The sequence below is a fragment of the Sinohyriopsis cumingii genome, chromosome 14 (genome assembly GCF_028554795.1).
Source record: "Sinohyriopsis cumingii isolate HCF-2022 chromosome 14, ASM2855479v2, whole genome shotgun sequence".
Taxonomy (NCBI): Eukaryota; Metazoa; Mollusca; class Bivalvia; order Unionida; family Unionidae; genus Sinohyriopsis; species Sinohyriopsis cumingii.
Genome location: NC_142974.1, coordinates 99,818,399 through 99,840,499, shown reverse-complemented (window position 1 = coordinate 99,840,499; position 22,101 = coordinate 99,818,399). Strand labels below are relative to the sequence as shown.

General features: G+C 35.4%; 1 protein-coding gene across 7 annotated transcripts in view; it reads left to right on the top strand.

The window, feature by feature from the left end:
* Positions 1-22,101, top strand: part of LOC149784482 (uncharacterized) — a 134,449-nt gene that overhangs the window by 37,591 nt on the left and 74,757 nt on the right. For 6 of the 7 annotated variants that reach the window (XM_089932561.1, XM_089932560.1, XM_089932566.1 and 3 more), the window contains exon 3: positions 572-735. In XM_089932561.1, coding sequence (XP_089788687.1) covers positions 663-735 — 73 coding nt within the window. In that variant the 5' untranslated portion in view covers positions 572-662. Of the gene's footprint in view, positions 1-6; positions 95-571; positions 736-22,101 lie in introns of those variants that run through there. The other variant, XM_089932564.1, reaches the window with a different exon arrangement.

The following is a 22,101-nucleotide window of genomic DNA, read 5'->3' as shown; positions in this document are numbered from 1 at the left end:
TAGACTGATTGACAAACAGCACTTAGTACGAAGAACGACAGACGCAGGTACATACCATGAGCTTACCTGGCTTCGACCTTATATGCTAGAACCAGTGCGTATATACTATTTCCCAATTAGTATGCTAAGTAATAATACATGTGTTTCTATTCGTCCATGCACCATGAAAATATTGTAGATTTATTTTGGATGTTATTGGTTTGGTGTTTAAAGCCATGACTCAGGGCTAGACAGGCTACACATAGAGGACTAGATGCGGAAGAACTCGGGAAAACCCCGTTAAGAACTACCGACCTACGGGAAGTTATTGGCAGTTTTCTCACATACCCACATTGGCCAGATAAATCCTGGAAGCCACGCGGACAGAGGTGATATGAGGGTGATCTGAGAGAATAGTGCTTTTGACCACTGGGTCACTCGGGCCTAACACGATTTTGGTATTTTATACAAGTACATATTTATTTGGCATTGTTCTTTTGCACACAAGCTGACATTCCTTGAATAATTGCTAAATTTAAAAGTAGTTATATACATGGATTTCAGCTGGACGTTTGCTCTCTACCTTTTGCAGCCCAGGCCTAACATCGCCACTGTATTTGGTTGACATCTCACTTCGTCTTGGAGTCAACATGTTTGTATCCACAGTTCACTGAAAAGACACCATGGCCACTGCAAGTTCACAGGAGGCTGATTACAGAATAGTCCAAGCTGGGACTTTGAAACTAGAAACGGAAGGTATGTAATAGATAAGTCATGTGTAATAACTATGATATTTTTTTCTAATACTTCGATACGTATACATGGTGTTTCATAATGTGCTAAACGCTGTTGGTGGAAATTATATGCCGTCGTCAACATTTCAACAAGCCTAAATCTAGATGACATAGATCTATTTGATTTGTTACTTAATGTCTAATATAAGCAGAGAAATCTTAATGCAAATTTTCACTAGGCCCACATCATAACATTGCTGATATAAATTCAAAGAGTGCGTGGGAGAGCAACAACCGCTCACAACAGTGGTCCGACAGTGTGAAGTGATAATTAAATTCAGCATAACGACAGTATATATCTAATTATTGTTTGTGCTGTCTTATATTAAATATCAGTATTGAAAGGTGCCTCGCGAATTTTAATAACATTTGGTAATGAAAAAATAATAAAAACACTGCCTTTTACTATGTCGGATTCTGATCGTCAGTATTATTTTCAGCTTTTCCTTCTAATGATGATACAGTTACGGTATTAGTATGTCCTTTTAATGTGCTTCTTTAGTTATGAAAAATAAGATCTATTTTCAGTGATGATACTTTTGGTAAGGGAAAAATTCCAATAGTGTCTACATTGTCTATCAAGTCAATGGCAGATTTCCATTCGCACAAGTAAACTCTGCAGGAACACAATTATTTTTGCGTCTGAATTTTACTTTCATTTGTTTAGCATCACCAGAAATACAAAGTTAAAACCGGACTAATATTCGCTTTATTTCAGCTCTCAAAAACCGACTACGGTATCGTACTGCCATCGTGTCCTTTTTTGTTTTATCACGCAATTCGCCAATAGGGTTTGTAGGCGTGACCAAGATTTGTCATTGTTATATTGGCCGCTGTTACATGTTTTCATCGGGAACGTGTGTACCCTTGTATAAATTCATTTACTATGCATAGTTTTTATAGGATAACATAATCCACGCTAATGGTTAAACACAGTTAAATCCATCCATCCTAATGATCAGGCATATATAACACGATCCACCCCAATGGTTAGACAGATATAATATGATCCACCCTAATGGCTAGACACATATAATATTATCCGTCCTAATGGTTAGATACAGATAATTGCATCCATCCTAATGGTTAGACACAGATAACATCATGCATCATAATGGTTAGATTCAGAAAACAAGATCCACTCTAATGGTTTGCCTCTCTGAAATAGCATTTAGCGGTAACCTTTCATTTCACCATCAGGTCCTTAGAAAACTTCACCAATTGAAATTTAACAGTGTGCACAAAAGTACAAAGCAAGCGAAATTGTTTGCACCATAATAAATAGAAAAATACTCACGTATGCCTTCACAATCCACTAGGGACGATGCAATACGGACAAAGTAAACTTTAAATTGTCAAACTAGCTATGAAAATATTGACAAGTCAGGTACATATTGATCCTTACATAATCAAACTAGGACTTGTTAAAAAATATAAACATGTTGTGTATAATGTGGTAAAGTAATTACAGAAAACAACAGGATATCTATAATTTGTTCATGAAGTACATAATACAATAACTGTCTCTCAGCTTGATTATCATATTTGCAAAATTTCTGACAGTTTGAAAACGAGATATACCATGAATCAAATTATGTTTGATGTTTGACAATATGACGTATCATTAAATACTTACGGCATGTAACATTTTCATTCGTCGCTTATGGCGATTTTTCCTTTTTCATCTTATCTAAAGCGTCCCAAATATTGAAAGCATTAATAAAAAGTACAAAAAGCCCGATCATCGAAGCCCTGTCTGCATTCCGCCAAAATCGGGTTAGGATAATGAGCCAACTTTTTGTCCATATTTTTCATACCCACTCATGAAGCCGTGTTCAGAAGACTATTCTGTCTGATGTTTCTAAAAATGAGGGAAAACTACTAAGTGCCGTGTCAAGAGGGTAGTCTGATGTTTTAAAAATAAATAATAATTACAGTGTCCTGTTTAAAATGTTGTGTTATTTGATGTTGCCAAATATGAGTGAAAATTAATGTGTCCTACCTACAAGACCTTGTTGTCTGATGTTTCTAAAAATAGGTAAAAATTACTGTGCCCGTTTTTAAAAGACCATATTTCCAAACACATGTGAAAATTACATTGTACACCGTGTTGGCGGATGTTCAAAGTGAATCTGAGTGAAATAAAAGTGTTTGTTGTGTAAGAGATCTTATTTGAACATTATCGTGTATTTGACTTACTAAATAGGAGAGACAAAATGACTGTGGATACATTACAAAAATGCAAACCCGGTAATTTATATCATACTTTCTAAGTTTAACAAGATAATATCTCTACAGATTTGTTCAAATGACTAACATATTTACTTTTTGCAGGTGTATTTTAAAAAAATGCCTTGCTATAAATACTGTGTCAGTGACATTTACTTTAGAACTGTGCAGTGTCTGTGACATGTACTTTAGAACTGTGCATACAGTGTCCGTGACATGGACTTTGGAACGGTGCAGACAGTGTCCGTGATATGGGCTTTAAAACTGTGCATACAGTGCCCGTGACATGTGGTTTAGAACTATGCATACACTTTAGGCACTTGCCAGCCACATACCTACATCTGATACGCAACCCGCACCCGTTACCTTTATACAGGAATAAGTACTCATATTTATGCCTCGTAAGTTCATGAATACGTATGAGTATATTTGTATCGATAATTTTCCCCACCCCACGATAAACACTAGTTAACATCTCGTTATATTTTTTTTCACAACGTCAGTTAACTTTTTGATGCATTATAATGACTAATTTACTGTGAAAAGAAATCCCCCTAACCACTGTGCACTAACGGTATTGGTGTACGTCGATCCAGCCTTTTGACACACACACACACACACACACACACACACACACACAAATCAATACGATATTTTGACTTTGTGATAATAAGAAAGCTTTCTGACAGATATTCTAGGTTTCGTGAACTTATTCTGACGAGACCCAGCTTAAGAATTACAAAATGATCATGTTAACATTAAGCAGTCATCAACAAGAAAGAAGACAAGAAATTTGAAAAATCATAGACTTGTTTGGTTTCTCAATTGCCAGCTTAAGACCATAACAATGAGCAAGCGTAGTAAAACCAGCATGGATGCTGTAAGATAGAAAATGTGATGATGATGATAGTGCTGGCGGTGTTGATGTTATAGTTTACACTTGTCATTATTATTATTATTATTATTAACTACAATTTAGTTGTTTGTTTCTTTTAAATTCAAAAATATTTTTTTAAGATGAAAATATTGTTGTACTCCATAGTGAAGTTTTGACGAAATCTCCTTTCGAATCAATTACCGAAACAGTTTTCAGAATTTTAACTTTGTTTTAAATCTTTCATTTATCATTCCGAAACACTAAACATATGCCATATACGGTACTCCTGTACTTAATTGTTTACCTTGACCTAGTTTTGAGACTAAGATTTTTGGAATAGGTAACATTTTGAGGCTATGAGACCACCACTTAAATTAAAAAACTCGTACACACAGCAAATTAATTGAAAGTATCCATTAACTAATTTAACTGGCAGGACTCGATGCATTACAGAATGTATGATGGATCACTTTTATTGAACTTGTGATGTCGTCCTAGTACATACTTCCAATTTGCGCGGATACTTGAAAATAAATATCCATTTTTTTTTTGTTGTTTCAGTTTTTTGTTTTTATTTTTCTATGGATTGCTCGTCATAGCTGATCGCTGTTTAAGACAAGTTTGTTTCTCCCTTTATAGCTGGTACAATGCCAACGTTATTATCTCTATTCCCCCTAAACGGATAGTATATGCGTATGGGGTTGGTTTTCACTTGCACATTTCATATAATTTCAATAAGGCCCTAAATTAAAATTGTCGATCTGATGTTGAAATGGGCATCACAACGGCCATTTTGAAAAGCTAGTTTTTATGAAAGGAAAGTCATATGAGAATGACGTTTTCGTTGAAAAATTTCTTTTAGTGACTAGTTGGTCTCAAATGAAAATATAGCAATCTGATGTCCAATACGGCCGCCAATTTAAACCACTGATATCAGTATTCCTTCTGAATGGATGGTCATAGTAACAATGGGTTTTCACTGGACGACTTCTAAATATCTAATTGGTCTTAAATAAAGATGATACTGATTTGACATTCAATATGTATTTTTTATGCCATTCGGTCTGAGTAATGGAACTATGCATAGTCTTGATGGTCCTGAACGAAAACGGGTTTGCTTGCACATACAGAATTGCCACCACAGAACGTCGTACCAGTTCTTAGATATGTTAGCCTTTATATAGCAAGAAATCAAATCTTTCTTTTATCATTAATATCATGCTTCAAGACTTTATCAAGACTCTCATAACCATACAAGCTGTAAATGTGTATCGGAATAAATGAATGGTATCCGAAAAAATTCAATTTGCAGAATGCATACTGACACAGAGAGCTTTCAGATTGATACAACTCATGAAAATCCGCAATTAAATATTGTTATCATGGCTAACAATCCTTAAAGTTTCTTGACATGTTCTGCCGATCTTTCCATCAAACATGACCACCATTACTAAAAAGGCAGAAGAGTTTTTAAAAAATCCGAAACCATTGAATCGAATTTTACTGTATTTCAGTGAAAGCATACTGGAATGAAGGATTTGACATTGCTACAGATGATGCTGATCCAGGTTCAAAGTTAGTTGCCATCATTAAAGACAAAAACCTTTAAACGACTTCTTCACCAAAACTGTTTAACATAATTTAATCATTCTTAATAGAAAGCAGCATGGGATGAAGAACTATTGCGTTTTTATAAAAGATATTGGTTTGCCTTCAAATAATTGCTAAAAATAGAGAAGCACTGAAAAAAATCTTATCTAAAAGAGCTGAATAGAAATTGACAAAATATTACAGAAATCATCCTATCATAAATCACTTTTGGAATGTATGCAAAAGTTGAATATCTGCCATGAAATAGTATTGCTGTTATTAAAAATATACACCTGCAAGCAAACGTTATTATCAAAGCCCCTTAAAATAATTTGACCAAAAATGGGAGAGACAAAGAGAGAAAGACTTTTTGTTCTTGACCTTTGTCTATGATTGAGGATATATTTTGGGCCTACAGGATTACTGTCGTGGCTGAGGTTTGTGTCTACCCGACTTTAGTCATTTATTTTACAGATGTTTACTTGAAATTAAGTTCAAGGTCCGATCTTGCTTACGAATTATTGAAATCTTCCATACGAAATGACCCCCATTCTAGGCATTCTATTATCTGAAGTCAAGTAAAATGTATGTATAGTATGAGATAAACATCATTGTTCATTCCTGTTTTAAGTTCAGTCTATGGAATAATTTACTGTTGTTTTCCTAAATAATTTCAGAGGAATCATTTTTTGTTTTTTGTTAAATAGTCACTGGAATTTCAACTGCTTATTGACTTTTTTTTATAAACCACTACTTTAAGATTATTGCGAATTAATTAAAGACATTCCGTTTTTTATCATTGTGATACATCAATACTATTGGTACAGCTGCACTTTCAAGACTAATGGTGCATCAGAACATTCAATATTGGAATTCAATCAGATCATTGTAAACTTTTGGGCTTGTGATAGAAAATTTCGGATTATTTGGGAATTAATTCATAATGCTTTAATTTCGTCATCAATTTTCACATTGTGTCTTAGAGAAATGCAAATTTATTAAGTTTAATTAACCTCTTCGTTTCGCTTTTGGTTTAAGACCGTAGAGTCAAAACATAAGGTTAGAATAAAACAGAATTTCTTCGGCAATTTATTTTGATCTAGACTTTGCGTGGCATCATTGAAAAACTGAGCGTAATCGGCACCAAAATCAAAATGTCTGAGAAAAAAAATCATCCGTTTCCAAATAATGATTTATGTTTATGAGTTTTAGTATTAAAGTGTTCCATTTAAGACACCTATTTTAGAAGTGATGCAATTTCGGTGGCGATCGTGTCAATTTCATCTTTAGTATAACGCCTTGAATCTGATGGAGAAGCACAAAACCCCAAAATAAATGTTGTCATCAGTCTGAAAACTAGTTATCTCAATTTTAAACCAAAGTAGGTCATCTGAATCAGGTCCAGTGATACTTACAAAAGCAGAAATCTAATTCTTTACATAAAACATTCCACTGATATTGTGGTAATATCTATGCTTTCGATCTTTAGACCTATAAGTATATCCAAGTAATTCCAATGTAACAAAATCTATACACTTGAATAGAGATTTTAGCAATTCAACCACAGCAAAATATATACTTTTAAACATATATTTTAGTAATTCAATTGTATCGCAATGAACACACCTCAAAAAAAGATTTCAGTAATTCTATTGTGTCTAAATGTACACTCCTAAAAATAGATTTTAAGTAATTCCATTCTATCGTAATTTGCACTCTTAAAGATAGATTTTAGTAATTCCATTGTACCAAAATGTATACTCATAATGTGAAATTTTAGTAGTTCAATTGTATCAAAACGTATACTTGTAAAAAGAGAATTACAAATTTGGGCAAAATGCTTAAGTTTAATTGATGCACTGATTCGTTTTGTTCACTGTAATGTAGAATGGGAAAATAAAATCAAAACCAACCACAGGAATAGAACAAAAACAAGAAAGGCTAATTGTTTAATGCAAAATGAATACAGAGAATAATATCTGAGAGGACACAGTCTTTTTCTTCACATTCTTTATAAACAAGTCAATCAAACTCCACGTCCCTACGTTAATCAGTGAGGGCATTTTGATTTGTTCCAGTCGATACGAACATCGTTTCTTCTTTAGGTCTGTCTGTCTGTCTGTCTGTATCGAGGAGGTTTTTAGCAACAGTGAGAAAAAACCAAATAATGTTTAAAAATGCATTTTTGCTAGCATTATCATATGAATGCGTAGGTGACCTGACTATAGTCTCAGGTGAAAATATCCATAATAATAAAAAAGAAATAAAACGTTGTTAGCACGCTTAAGCATAATCCGTTTATTATTTACTTGTTTGCGCAATTTTAAAAAGGAACTTTTGGCACTTAAATGTTTTTGTTGTAAATCTTGTCAAAACTATTAGTCAAGAGCCTCTCGAGCTCGATAAGGTAAGTAAATGGTTCGCTACTTCGCACTTTTATCTGTATAAAGCAGAGAAAATATCTAAATATATAAATGAATATCTTAAGGTAGCACATTTACCCATCATCGATCTCGAGGATTATAAATTATTTTAGAAAGATAATCATTTCACTTTTCTATTTCGAACAACACTTACACCCTTGATGTAAGCACATTCGTTCTGTCGATGGAATATTAGTGTGTTAACTTGTATGTCATACAGGATTCGTTTTTTTTTTCTCCCGTTTGTGTTTTCATTTACGATATCTTTGTATGCCAGAATGTATATTATGATCAAATGCCTAAGTAAGTCTCTATGAAATAGAGTCATGAGCTATTGTTTCGAGGCGCCAGAATGTCCTGATTGAAATAATATACAATTTAATTATAAAAAATTACATTATATATATATATATATATATATATATATATATATATATATATATATCCTCGAAATAGTGGCCTGATGAAAATTTAAATAGACTATTGACATAATGAGCTTTTATCTTTTTACATCTTACTTTTGATTTTCTGCAAATTCCCGCCTCTACTCGAGTGGATTGGTCTGCTGTTTAATAATCAGTATTGCCAGAATTTGTGTACTTGCGTGAACAGAAATCTGCTTTAAGTCGGAAAGAGTTATTTTAATGTTTGGTTTAAGTTATTTTAATCGAATTTTGGTATCATGCAATGTGAACCCTTTGGTCAAATTTTTCCGATATATTCAGACGTAGCTTAAATGTACTTCCGTGAACAGACATCTGGTATGTACTCAGATGCAGCTTATAGTTTGCTATATTAATAGTTTGCTACAGTAATAGTCCGATATAGTAATATTTCGTTATAGTCATAGATTGATACAGTAATAGTTTGCTATATTAATAGTTCGCTATAGAAACAGTTTGCCATAGTAATAGTTCGCTATAGTAATAATTGGCTATAGTAATAGTTTGCTATAGTAATAGTTTGCTGCGGTTTACAAATATGTAGCAATGCGTGTAATCACACTGTTTGTAGCTTTGATGAATGTCTGTATAAATATGCAGTTTCAATGGAATTAGAAATATCAGCAAGTGGTAATCGTGTAATAGTCTAGGGAATCACAATACACCAGCAGGAACAGAATATTAGTATCTCTATAGAATCGTTGTGTCGAAATGAAATCTTGAGTAATATCCAATAGGAACTAAATACTGTGAAAATTTTGTGCACAATAACAAGCAAGATGTAAAAGAAAATGCTTTCTATTTTAAACAGTCTTCAATAAAATAGATGTCCCTTTTATAATAGTTTAATGCTTTAATCTGACACGTATTTCCTTTTATTTTAGGACCATATAGTGTACTTGAAATAATTCCAACTATTATACGTTATTAAGCCAGTTATTGTTCCAGTTTTTCTAGGATACGATAATCTGAGTATGGTGATAAAAGATGAAGATGGTGATGATGGTGAAAATGATAACTGACAGTTAGGACTGTTTGTTTTATTTTTCGTTTGACTTATTAAAAGACAACGTGACTCTGGGTGGCCTAGTTGTCTAAAACAATCGCCTTTACCGATCACTGCCATTTCAACTGCGTGAGTTCAAGTCTCAAAACCGATAACTTGGTTATGTGAGGAGGTTTGCCGGTAACATTCATTGGCTCGATAGTTATTACCTGTTTCGTGTCTCGGTATCAGCCAATAAGGGTATATGAGAAAGCTTGCCAGTAGGATCCAGTGGCTCTGTGGTTCTTACCGGGGTCTTTCCGGGCTCTTCATCCGTGATTTATTCTTGCTGCCATGTATAGCCTACCATGTGTTGGATAATGTCCTTAAGCCGAGGCTAAGACAGCTGTTATTACCAGAAGGAGTGGAACGTTGACATCGTCACATGTAAACACGCATAATTTGTTATACGTAATTAATAGACGGCATGAAAAAGAACTTATTTGACTTGTGTAGATTTTTCCTTATCCGCCTCATTACTAACATAATTTCATTTGATCTCACATTGGTTAGAATACTTCTCCTAATATCGGCACTTAATGACCCTGACATACCGTATATACCAGGGTAATAGTTTTGCCCTTGGACGGAATTTCATTAAAAGTGACGATTTAATGTTTCGCTTGTTCATCTAGTTCAGCCTAATCAATCAAGTATACATATCACTGTTCTCATGGTGATTTCCTTTTACAGAGAACGTGTATAAATATGTTTTAAAAGACTTTCTTCCGAGAAAGACCCACCATACTGCATAAATTTAATGTCATCTCAAAATCCTCTTAGAATAACTCTCTCTCTCTCTCTCTCTCTCTCTCTCTTGTACTCTTGCTGTCCACAAATAATCGAGAAAACACTGCACGTATGCCTACCTGGGATTTACTGTAAACTTACGTCAAACAATAAGGGAAATTCAGGGGAAAACATTTATGACTATCATAAGTGAAACGCCCATAATCACGTTCGAATGTCGTACATAAAAACTTAAGAAAATTTTTAGTGTGTATTATTTTGCTAAACGGTGAACAGTTCCTGGAAATCATTGGATTGCATACGTTCATGATTGTTAGAAAGATTTAACATCCTTATTAATGCAGTTGATACGTGTTTACGATTGTCATAGTAATTTATAATTTTGATTAATGCAGTTAGGTAGTGTTCATGATTGTTAGAGAGCTCTCTTTTCCTTCTTAAAAAAGCTAAAATAATGTTTATATATATTAGAGCCATTGTCGTCCCTTTTAATGCCGTTAAAATAGTGTTCATGACAATTTAACCCTTGACATTTTACACTATGCTAGAGGTACATATGGAAAGGAAATACAAGCTACGGTAACAGATCTGACTTAATTTACTCTTTCGAAATATACATATTCAATTTAAATTAAGGCAAGAGATCGTATTAATTTACTATTTCAGGATATACTATTTTTGTTTTTTTGGGAAATCAAATATCATTCAGCTAACTGAATTGAAGTATACTAAAATATTAAGAGAATATAGGTAAATAAAAGTTATAAACTTATTGCATTTTTAATAATTTGTATTTTTTCCGCCACATACGATTTGTCCTTCGTCTACATCACAACTAGGAGCAAATTACTATTATATTATCTTTATCTGCGTGGCGTTTATACCTCGTGTGTCCTGGTACCAGCTACCCCTACTGAAACATTTGATAAAGCAAAGATAACACAGACAGTAGTTATACCAAGTGCATTGATATCATCAACATAACTCACATGATATGGACTTTCACGTGTACATTGTATTTTTCCTTGATGCGACTACCCGTTCCATTGTATGTTTCCTTGATAAGGGAACCAGTTATGGGCTTCCACGTGTACATTGTATGTTTCCTTGATGCAAGCACCCGTAATGGGCGTCCACGTCTACATTGTATGTTTCCGTGATGTTGGCACCCGTAATGGGCTTCAGCGTGTACATTGCATGTTTCCTTGATGCGAGCACCCGTTACGGGCTTCAACGTGTACATTGTATGTTTCCTTGACATGGGCGTTAGAACTGTGCATAGTGTCCGTGACATGGGCTTTATAACTGTACATACAGTGTTCGTGACATAGACTTTATTCACTTGTCAGCCACATACCTAAATCTGTCACGCAACCCGCACTCGTTAGCTTTATACCTCCCATTGCATTGTATGCAGGAATAAGCGCCAGTATTGATGCCTTGTAAAATATTCATGATCATGTATGAGTATATTTGTATCATTAGCATGTTCCCATCCCAAAATAACCACGAGTTAATATTTCGTTATATTAATTTCACAATGACCTTTATTAACTCTTTGATGCATTATCATAATTACGTTATTGTGATTAGAAGTCCCCCTCCCCGAAAAAAAACGATGTGCACTGGTGATATTAGTACACGTGGATCCAGCCATTTTACAAACAAAGACACGCACACGCACACACACACACCAGTAAATACGATATTTCAACTGTGTGATACGAAGAAAGCTTTCTGACAGATATTCTATGTTTTGTGAACCTATTCTGACGAGACCCAGTTTAAGAATTACAAAATGATCATGTCAACATTAGGCAGTCATCAACAACAAACAGGACAAGAAGGAATACAAAAATCATATACTTGTATGGTTTCTCAAATGCGAGCTGAAGGCCATAAAAGTGAGCAGCGTAGTAAACCCAGCATGTATGATGTAAGATACAAAAAAATGATAATGATGGTGGTGGCGATCTTGATGTTTCAAGTTACACTTGTCATTATTATTATTATTATTGCGAGGTATAACATTAGTTAAAATTCCAGTTATCACATTAATTTACATAATTGAATATGTTTTACAAATCAGGAAACAACGATCTAAAATGAAATAGCCTTTAATGTCTAGTTTGCTAGAGGATCGAATTACTGTGCTAAAATTGACAGTTCACATTCTTTACAAACAGCGTGATACGGACATGTATGCAGACTGTAACTGATTTTCGTAACCGTGGATTAGGGTACAGATATGTACAGTAAGGGTTTGTAATCAAATATTTATGTTGGATGCAAAATACACGAAAACTAATACACATTCAAAGAAAATTCGAAGAACCCTTTTTCATATGACCGATCATTCTCACCATTAATTCACATTTCTAGACAATCTAACATATTTATTATTTCAACTTCCTGATACCATAAAGAGTATCGATTTTATTATCACAGTTTATTAATATCTTGAATATCTTGATATCACAACTAGTATTGAATTGATATCATACATCAATTCTAACTTTAACCTCCTCCTTCGAATGTCGTGAGAATGTTTTCTTTCTATTATTCAATAATCTTACCGCCCTGAATGGGCAATGATTATGGAAAGGAAACTCCAATCCAGAAACCATACAAGTATTCCATTATGATATTATGCATTTCATTTTTTTCCACTTCCGACATTAAGCTTCTCCTTTGTAAATGTCGCATTAAAAGAAGTGAGAAGTGTTTCACATAAGAATTCAGTCGCATATACTGTACACATAAAATATACGTAGAAGTGCACGCAATTACAGTTTAATTTAAAAAATCTAAAATATTCCAAAAAATATATTGGCTTTAACTGCCTATCCCTTACATAGTATCCACAGCAGGCGCTGGCTTAGTGTGTGTGTGTGTGCGTGTGTGTGTGTGATTTGGATTTGGAACGTAGCTTTATCAATTTTTCAGTCATATCGCTATGATGTCTGCAGTGCGACCATTTACAGTGATGTCTAACATTGGGGAATCATGCCGCAGACATGTAGCATGATGTCCCACACAGTCACATTATCCTGACACCAGGCTGACCAGTCATAACACTAATCTCTTAATGCTGAGCGCCAAGCGAGGCAGATGTTAGTACCGTTTTTCTAAGTCTGTGGCATGACTGCTGGGGATCGACTTCCCGCATCCGAGGCGGACGCTCCAACCACTAGGCCACTAGAGCGGTCGCTTGATTAGAGCAAAGAGCTTTAGAAATTAGACTGCGTTTCCTCTGTTATTATTATTATTAGTCTGTTGCTTGCCGTTCTCCCCCCCCCCCCCCCGGCTCACAAACACACACACACACACACACACACACACAGACACATACACAAACCGCGATGCACACAAATGACGTGCTGAAAATAAGCTAACCAATTTAAGCGCTTTTTTATTTAGTTAACTTTGATGTTCATCAACATTTTCCGAAAATATTTTTCTACTCCATTGTGAAGTTTTGACCAAATCGCCTTTTTAGTCAACTACCAAAACCGTTTTCAAAATGTTAACTCCATTCCAAATCTTTCACTTAGCATTCTGAAATCCTAAACTTATCACATTTATACTCCTGTATTCAATTGTTTACCTGGACCTAATTTTGAGACAGCTTTGTGAGTAGGTAGTAATTGAGAGCACGAGACAACCAGTTAAATTTAAAACTCGAACACACATCAAATTAAATGAAAATATTCATTAATCAATTCAAACGCCACGTTTCCGATGCATTACTAACTGAATGCTGGATCACTTTCCTACAACCAGTGATTTCGTCCTCTCATGTATACTGTCAACTTGCGGCGATACATGAAAATAAATATCCATTGTTTTGTTGTTTTAGTTGTTTTGTTTTTATTTTTTTGCACGATCTGGGTGGGACGGTAGTTACAGTTTTTATGTGTGGTACGTGCCTTTTAATTCTGCTGGTCATATACAATGACATATTATGTGATAGCTGATCGTTCTTTAATAGAAGTTTGCTATCGCAAACGCTATTATCGCTACTCCTCTTAAACGGATGGCACATGAGTATGAGGTTTTTACTACAACATTTCTTATATTGTCTAGTTGGCCAAAAATGGACACGGGTGCCGATCGGACGTTGGAAATTGGCGTCACAGCAGCAATCTTCAAAAACTAGTTCTCTTGAATGGAAAGCCCAATTGAAACATTTTTCGTTGAAAGATTTCTTATGATGACTAGTTGGTCTCAGATGAAATATATAGTAATCTGATATCCAGTATGGCCGCAATAGCTGCCATTTTAAAAATATTGGTACCATATTCCTCCTGAATGGATGGTCATATTAGCAAGGGGTTTTCACTAGAAGACTTCCAATGTTTAGTCCGTCCTAAATAAAGATGATACTGATTTGACGTTCAATATCTATTTTTTTTTGCCACTTGATCTGAGTTAAGGAAACTTTGTACTGTTTGCTGGTCCTGAACGCAAACGGTTTCGGTTGCACACAGAATGGTAACCACAGTAGCCATCTTGAAAATATTGATATCATACTCCTTAACATGACCCATTGTGGCCGAGTGGTCTAAGGCGCTCGCATTTATAGATTACTCATAGCTCAGCTCTGTCCGCGTGGATTCGAGTCTCGGATAGGCCAACGTGGGTACGTGAGAAGGCTTGCCAGTATCTTCCCGTGGATCGTTTGTTCTTCCCTGGGTCTTCTTGGGTTCTTCTTCTACCAAGTACCCATAAGACCACAAACTCCTCCTTAACATGTGCTCGTATCCACAGTGGGGTTTTTACAAGCGACTTGTTATGATGTTTATTTGGTCTTTAATAAAATATGGTGCCGATCGAACCTATAATATGACTACCACAATGGCCATCTTGAACAATTTGTGATCGTCATTCCACCAGGAGACATCTTACGTTATCTTCTTGGTCCTAAATGAACATGGTGCCAATTGTACATCCAGTATGTACGCCATAGCAGCCAATTAAAAATAGTGTTATGGCTGAGGAATATCAAAGGTGTTCTTAGTATACAGCCGTTAAAAGGAAGAAATGGTGTATTTAATGTCTGGAGGTTATTATAATCTAGTAAATCGTCTACCTTTCTTGCTTTCTGCAAATTCTTCTATAACAAGCCAAACTAAAAACTAGAAAATTCAAGGAGTACCATCATTTAAGCCTCCAAAACCTGCATGTCTCAATATTGGCTTTTTACATAATCCCCACCCACCTACCCATCCACCATCAGAATGGGAGGAATCGGGTACCTATTTCCCTTGTTGAATATTAACGCATGGTACGCTGTAGCATTCACCTCAGATGCAATAGCATGGTACACTGTAGCATTAAACTCAGATGCAATAGCATGGCACACTATAGAATTAAACTCAGATGCAATAGCACCGTATACTGCAGTATTCATTTGAGACGCAATAGCATAGCACACTGTATCATTCAACTCAGATGCAATAGCATCTCATACTGCAGGGTTGACGCTTCTTATTCCAATGTTAACAATCTTGATATCAGGGTTGGCCTCCATTTGTTTCAGTGTTAACAATCTTGCTATCAGGTTTGACGCTGCTTATTTAATTGCTAAAAATTTTGCTATCATGGATGACTATGATTCTTTCAGTACTTGCAATCTTGTTATCAGGGTTGATGCTGCTTATTTCAATGATAGCAATATTTTTTTTCAGGGTTGACTCTGCTTATTTATATGCAGTCACGCTATCAGGATTGATGCTGCTTATTTCAATGTTAGCAATCTTGTGATCAGGGTTGACGCTGCTTATTTCTATGCAATCCTTAATTAGGGTTGCTGCTGCTTATTTTAATGTTAACAGTCTTGCTATCAGGTTTGACGCCGCTTATTTCAATGCTAAAAATGTTGCTATAATAGACGACGATGATTATTTCAATACTAGCAACCTTGTTATCAGGGTTGAATATGCTTATTTCAATGTTAATAATCTTGTTATCAGGGATGCTGCTGCTTATTTCAATGCAATCTCGCTATAATGGTTGCCGCTGCTTATTTTAATGTCAACAATATTGTTATCATGGTTGACGATGCTTATTTCAATGTTAGTAATCTTTTCTTCATTGCTGATACTGCTTATTTCAATATCAATAATCGGATATCATAGGTGATGTTTATTTCAATACTAACAATCGTGCTATCAGGGTTGATGTTTATTTCAAATGAACAATTGTGCTATCATGGTTTACATTGTTCTTTTCAAAATTAGCAATCTTACTATCAGGGTTGACGCTGTTTTTTTAATGTCAGCACTTTTATTATCAGGGTTGAAGCTGCTTATTTCAATGGCACCAATCTTGCTGCTCGGTTTACGGTGCTTTTTTCAATGTTAACAATCTTACCATCATGGTTGACGCTGCTTATTTAAACGTTAGCAATCTTACTATCAGAACTGAGCTTGCTTATTTCAACGTTAACCATCTTGCTATCATGGTTGATGCTGCTTATTTCAATATTAGCAATCCTGTTATCAGGGCAGCTACTTCAAATACGAGAGGGAAGTCTAGCATGTGTTTTTCAATAATAATAATACAAATAATAATGAGGACTTTCTATAACGCCTAATCTTTAGAAGCTCTAAGCACTTTACAACATTAGATACCACTTATAAGATAAAAGACATAAATAATGATATGATTACAAAAACAAACACCATGAAATTAGAAAACAAAAAACATGATGAGAACATTTAAGGTAGGAAACATTATTAGGCCTTTAAGTTTGTTCTTGCAGTCGAAAAAGGTCAATTTTAAGTGCACTCTTGAATGGAATCACTGTGTCTTTGTGTCTAAGTTCAGTGGGCAATTCATTCCACGTTGCTGGGCCATGGTATGCAAAAGAACGCTGTCCATATGTTTTTGTTTTCATAGTGTGAAAATTAGTATACGATTGTAGAAGATGAACGGAAGTATCTTGCTGGTTTGTACACATGGGTGAGGTCGGATCGGTATGTTGGACTAGAGTCCGACAGTGAAACGTAGCACAGGTAACACATTTTGTGTTTGATTCTGGATCGAATGGATAGCCAGTGTAGGGTACAGAACAGCGGGGAAGTGTGCTCTGATCGTGGTACTCTAAGTATGATCGGAGCAGCTGTGTTTTGCACTTTTTGAAGTTTCTGGAGCAGATATTGAGATGAACCAGACAGAATTGAATTACAATAGTCCGGTCTTGAAAGTACTAATGAACACACAAGTGTTTCAGTGGCATCAACTGAAAGATATTTGTGAATGGAGCTGATGCGTCCCAGCTCAAGATATGCTGCCTTACATATGTTCATGACATGTTGGTACAATGTGAGAGTACTGTCCAGAGTAACACCTAGGTTTCGTACTAACTGTGTGAATTTAATGTTGGTGTTGCTGATATTTATTGTTTGAGGTAAAGGATGTGAATGAAATAGTCTTTGTGTTGTGATCAGAATGTCCTCAGTTGTATCATCATTCATCTTCAGCTTGTTATCTGTCATCCATGATTTCACATCAGAGATCAACCTCTCAATACCTTGGATGGTAGCATCGACTTCCGTTGGTTGACTAGATTTGTATAGTTGGGTGTAATCAGCGTACAATTGGCGAGACACTGGATGATGATCTACGATGACACTTGAGAGCGACTGAGTGTATAGAATGAAAAGAACAGGCCCAAGAACCACAACATAAATCAGCTGGGCTGGTGTGTGTTCCATTTGCAGATGCGATGTGTGTCCTCTTGACTAAGAAGGACTTGAACAACAGTAAGGCTGTATCTTGAATGCCAAATACATGCTGGGGACGGTGAAGTAATATAGTATGGTCTTTTGTGTCAAATGCTGCAGACAAATCAAGGAGGGTGAGGACTGTAATCTTTCCACTGTCCAATGCACAGAGAAGGTCATTAACTGCTTTTAGAAGAATATTGTCAGTACTGTGGCAAGAGCGATATGCAGATTGTACATTGCTAAAAAGACTGTTTGATTTCAGATGAAATACAAGCTGGGATAGAACAACCTTTTCTAAGATTTTTTATATGAATGGGAGATTAGAACCTGGGTGGTAGTTCTTTAAATCGTTATGGTCTAGTGTTAGTTTCTCCAGCTGATACTTTACAACGACAGTTTTGAAAAATGATGAGAACTACACGGATGAGAAACAGTTATTAATAACATCAGTTAATGAAGGCAATACTGGATCTAAGCACTCAAGCAGCAGTTATGTTGGAATTGGATCAAGTTCACTTGACTTTGGTGCACTCTTCGTCACGATTGTACGTACGAATTCCATAGAGACAGGTTCAAATGCTGCTAATGGTTGCCGCTCAAATTCCGTATCCCAACTGTATGGTGACGACGAGTCAATTGAAATTGTGGTGTCAAGCTTATCTTTAATGGTTTGTACTTTGTCACGGAAGAAATTTGCAAACATGTCCGGAAGATCGACTGGAGAGAAAGTAGTTGGAAGTGGTGTACATTTGTTCCTTGACATTAGCTTGTTAGTAATTGCGAAAAGCTCTTTGCAGCTGGAACTTTCCAAGATCTTAGTAGTGTAGTGGGCCGACTTTGCTGCACCAATCAATCCCATCCAATACTGTAACACATCTAGCCCTGACCCAACTCTTATTCCACCTAATCTTGTAACTAACAAAACTGGCCTTGAACAAACTCGTATCACATCCAATCTTGTAACACAGCTAGACTTGACCGAATTCGTATCCCATCATATCTTGTAACACAGCTAGCCTTGACCAAACTCTTATCCCATCCAAACATTTGTAACACAGCTAGCATTCACCAAACTCTTATCCCATCCTATCTCTTGTAACAAAGCTAGCCTTGACCAAACTCTTATCCCAGATAGCCTTGACCAAACTCTTATTCTATTCAAACTCTTGTAACACAGGTAGCCTTTGCCAAACTCTTCTCCCATCCTATCTCTTGTAACACAGTTAGACTTGACCAAACTCTTAGCCCATCCTATCTCTTGTAACACAGCTAGCCTTGACCAAACTCTTATCCCATCCAAACTCTTGTAACACAGCCAGGCTTGACCAAACTCATATCCCATCCAATATATTGTAACACAGATAAGCTTGACCAAACTCTTATCCCATCCAAACTCTTGTACCACAGCCAGGCTTGACCAAACTCATATCCCATCCAATATATTGTAACACAGATAAGCTTGACCAAACTCTTATCCCATCCAAACTCTTGTAACACAGCTAGCCTTGACCAAATTCTTATCCCATTCAATCTCTTGTAACACAGCTAGCCTTGACCAAACTCTTATCCCATCCAAACTCTTGTAACACAGCTCGACTTGACCAAATTCTTATCCCATCCAAACTTGCAAGCAAATACACGGTATCACTGGCTAAATGTGAATATATCACAGTATAGTTTGTAGTCATTATTATAATGTGCACGCTATTTTCTACATGTTGCAAAATGAAGATTATTTTGGTCGTCTAGAAACTAGAGTTTCTTTTTGTAAAAATGAGTGGTCAATATCTGAATTATCGCTATTGTCACGTGACATGGTATGGATTTATGGGTTTGTTTTTGTTTTGTTTTTGAAAAATATGTAATTCAGAAATGTCCATGATACTGAAGAGAGGTCAACAACTTTTAAAAAATGTAACGTTCTCTAGGAAATCGCGTCTTTTCTTTAACAATGGAGTGATCCAGGATTCGAGCCTATTTTAAAATGTACCTATGGATTAAACCTCGCGTCAAAAAACAAAAAAAAAAAGAATAAAAAAGAAGCAAAAAAAGAAACAAAAGAAAACACGTATTATTTATTATTCAAACATCTTAAACTGACAATCAATTTTCTACATATTCCTTTCCACTCCATGCTTAATATCCGGCGGAGCTCAGGGTGAGACAAAGATTTAAATGAATATATTTTGGGAACTGCATTCTTCACAGAGGTTCCAGGTACCATCCGTTCATTGTCAAAATAATATGAGGGCGTTTAGCACGTTTAAATCAAAGGAGCGGGTCAATGTCCTCTTTACATACAAAACAATAAAACAACTTTGGTGACGTATGTTAGCAATTCAATCGGCGTACCTATAATTTTCCAATTATTTCCAACGTCATCATATATTTTAATAATTAGGGAGAAGATACTAATATCTTGTTTTTAAGTGAAGATTAAAGGAAAAAAGAAACATTATATTCTGTTGCAAAAGAAACAAAATGAGAAAACGTGTACTCGACAGAAACATCGTCAATGATGGAATGTTAGGAACCTGTATGGAATATCCAAGTGTTGTACGATACGATGTAACGAGTTCTGTAGCCACATTCATTAGGCCATTTTCCTCCATTTTAAATATTAGCGCAAGTTTGCGCACAAAATGTTGGCAAGTTTAAAGCGTAAGAAAACCTTTCGCGTTTTAAAAACACACCTCTAAGAAAATTTCTTACGTCTGAGAAAAGAATTTGCGTAAGCTACTCTTGTCTGGAGACTATGGAAATGAGTATACACACGGATCAGTTTTTTTTTCTTCTCTGTAACTCAAATTAACTCACCACATTCAATCATAATATATCTGATAGTTCTAGGGGAAGACACGCTACTCAAGTTGTCTGAGGATTAAATAACCACCATCGGTACGTGTATATGGAATTTAGATTACATACCCGCACTCCCACCCCCATCCTCTCTTAACTATTTCATGAATTTAGGTTAAAATAACAAACGACTGACATAGAGACGAAGATCAATCACAATACATCCGATGGTTTGTTTTACTGGTATTTGCTGTGCCATATAACTGTATATCACGAAATCAAACCAAGCCAAGTATTTAGAAAAATGTGCAATGTGCAGATGTTTTTTGTAAACAGAACGTGTGATGACCTTTAATTCGCTACACAGTATCATTTTCTAGAGACTAACAAATATGCTTAATAAACAAACAAAAAAACAACAAAACACAAAAACAACAAAAACAACATCCGCAAGAAATACAACTGGAACTATCGTACACATCGTCATCACGACAGCAACTTTACGAAAATAACAGAACTAACGATCAGCGTACATGACTGAGATAACAACGACAACGAATACGATGATGATGATGTTAAGCATTAGGTGGCAATGACCATATATCGTGCCGTTTCTAACGACTATGTTGATGAAGAACTTAATAATGATGAAAATGATGAAGATGATGCCATTTATTTAAAAGGATCCTCAACAATTATTTTGATACCTACACGTACATCTAAAATTCAAATTATTTGTTCTTGATAAAATGTACAATTCAACCTATGAATAAGCAGTCACTGTAAGTTACACCTGACGAACCCATGGCCTTAGCCTTCGATTCTACTGAGAATAACAGTCACAGTAAAGCAGTAATATGCTACTAAACAAAATCACACCTTTGATAAATGCAACAGACTCAGGTTTACAACTTTAGGTCGCGTTTGGTGCATACCGTGGCGTCTTTTGCGTAAGTGGAAGATATTTCAAAACACGTTTTTGAATAAGCCACGAATTATTTTCTTGCGGTGATGGAACACATGCCTTTAGATGTTATAAGGTTGAACGCTCTTACGTCACTATATACCGATAACGTCACAATGAAGTAAAAACAGAGAATGGTCCCCTGCCGTACATTTACATTATGTTACGAAGTCAACGAAATTGTGACCTTTCCCAATTCAAAACGGTCACGGATACTGTAACTAATGTAAACAAAATGGCCGATGTGCATAGTACTATCGGATTTTCTATGTACTGATTAAAATCAAATATTTTTTTATTGGAAAAATAATAATAGAGACTTTAAATGTAATATTGCACAGGTTCAATGTTTTAATCGTTTTATTAAGGGAATATGTTTAAAAAGGCGTGCAGCTCAGGAACACTTGATACAAAAAATGTTATTCAGGATGGAATAAAATGGTTAACTTATGTGATAATTATCTAATGACAATAG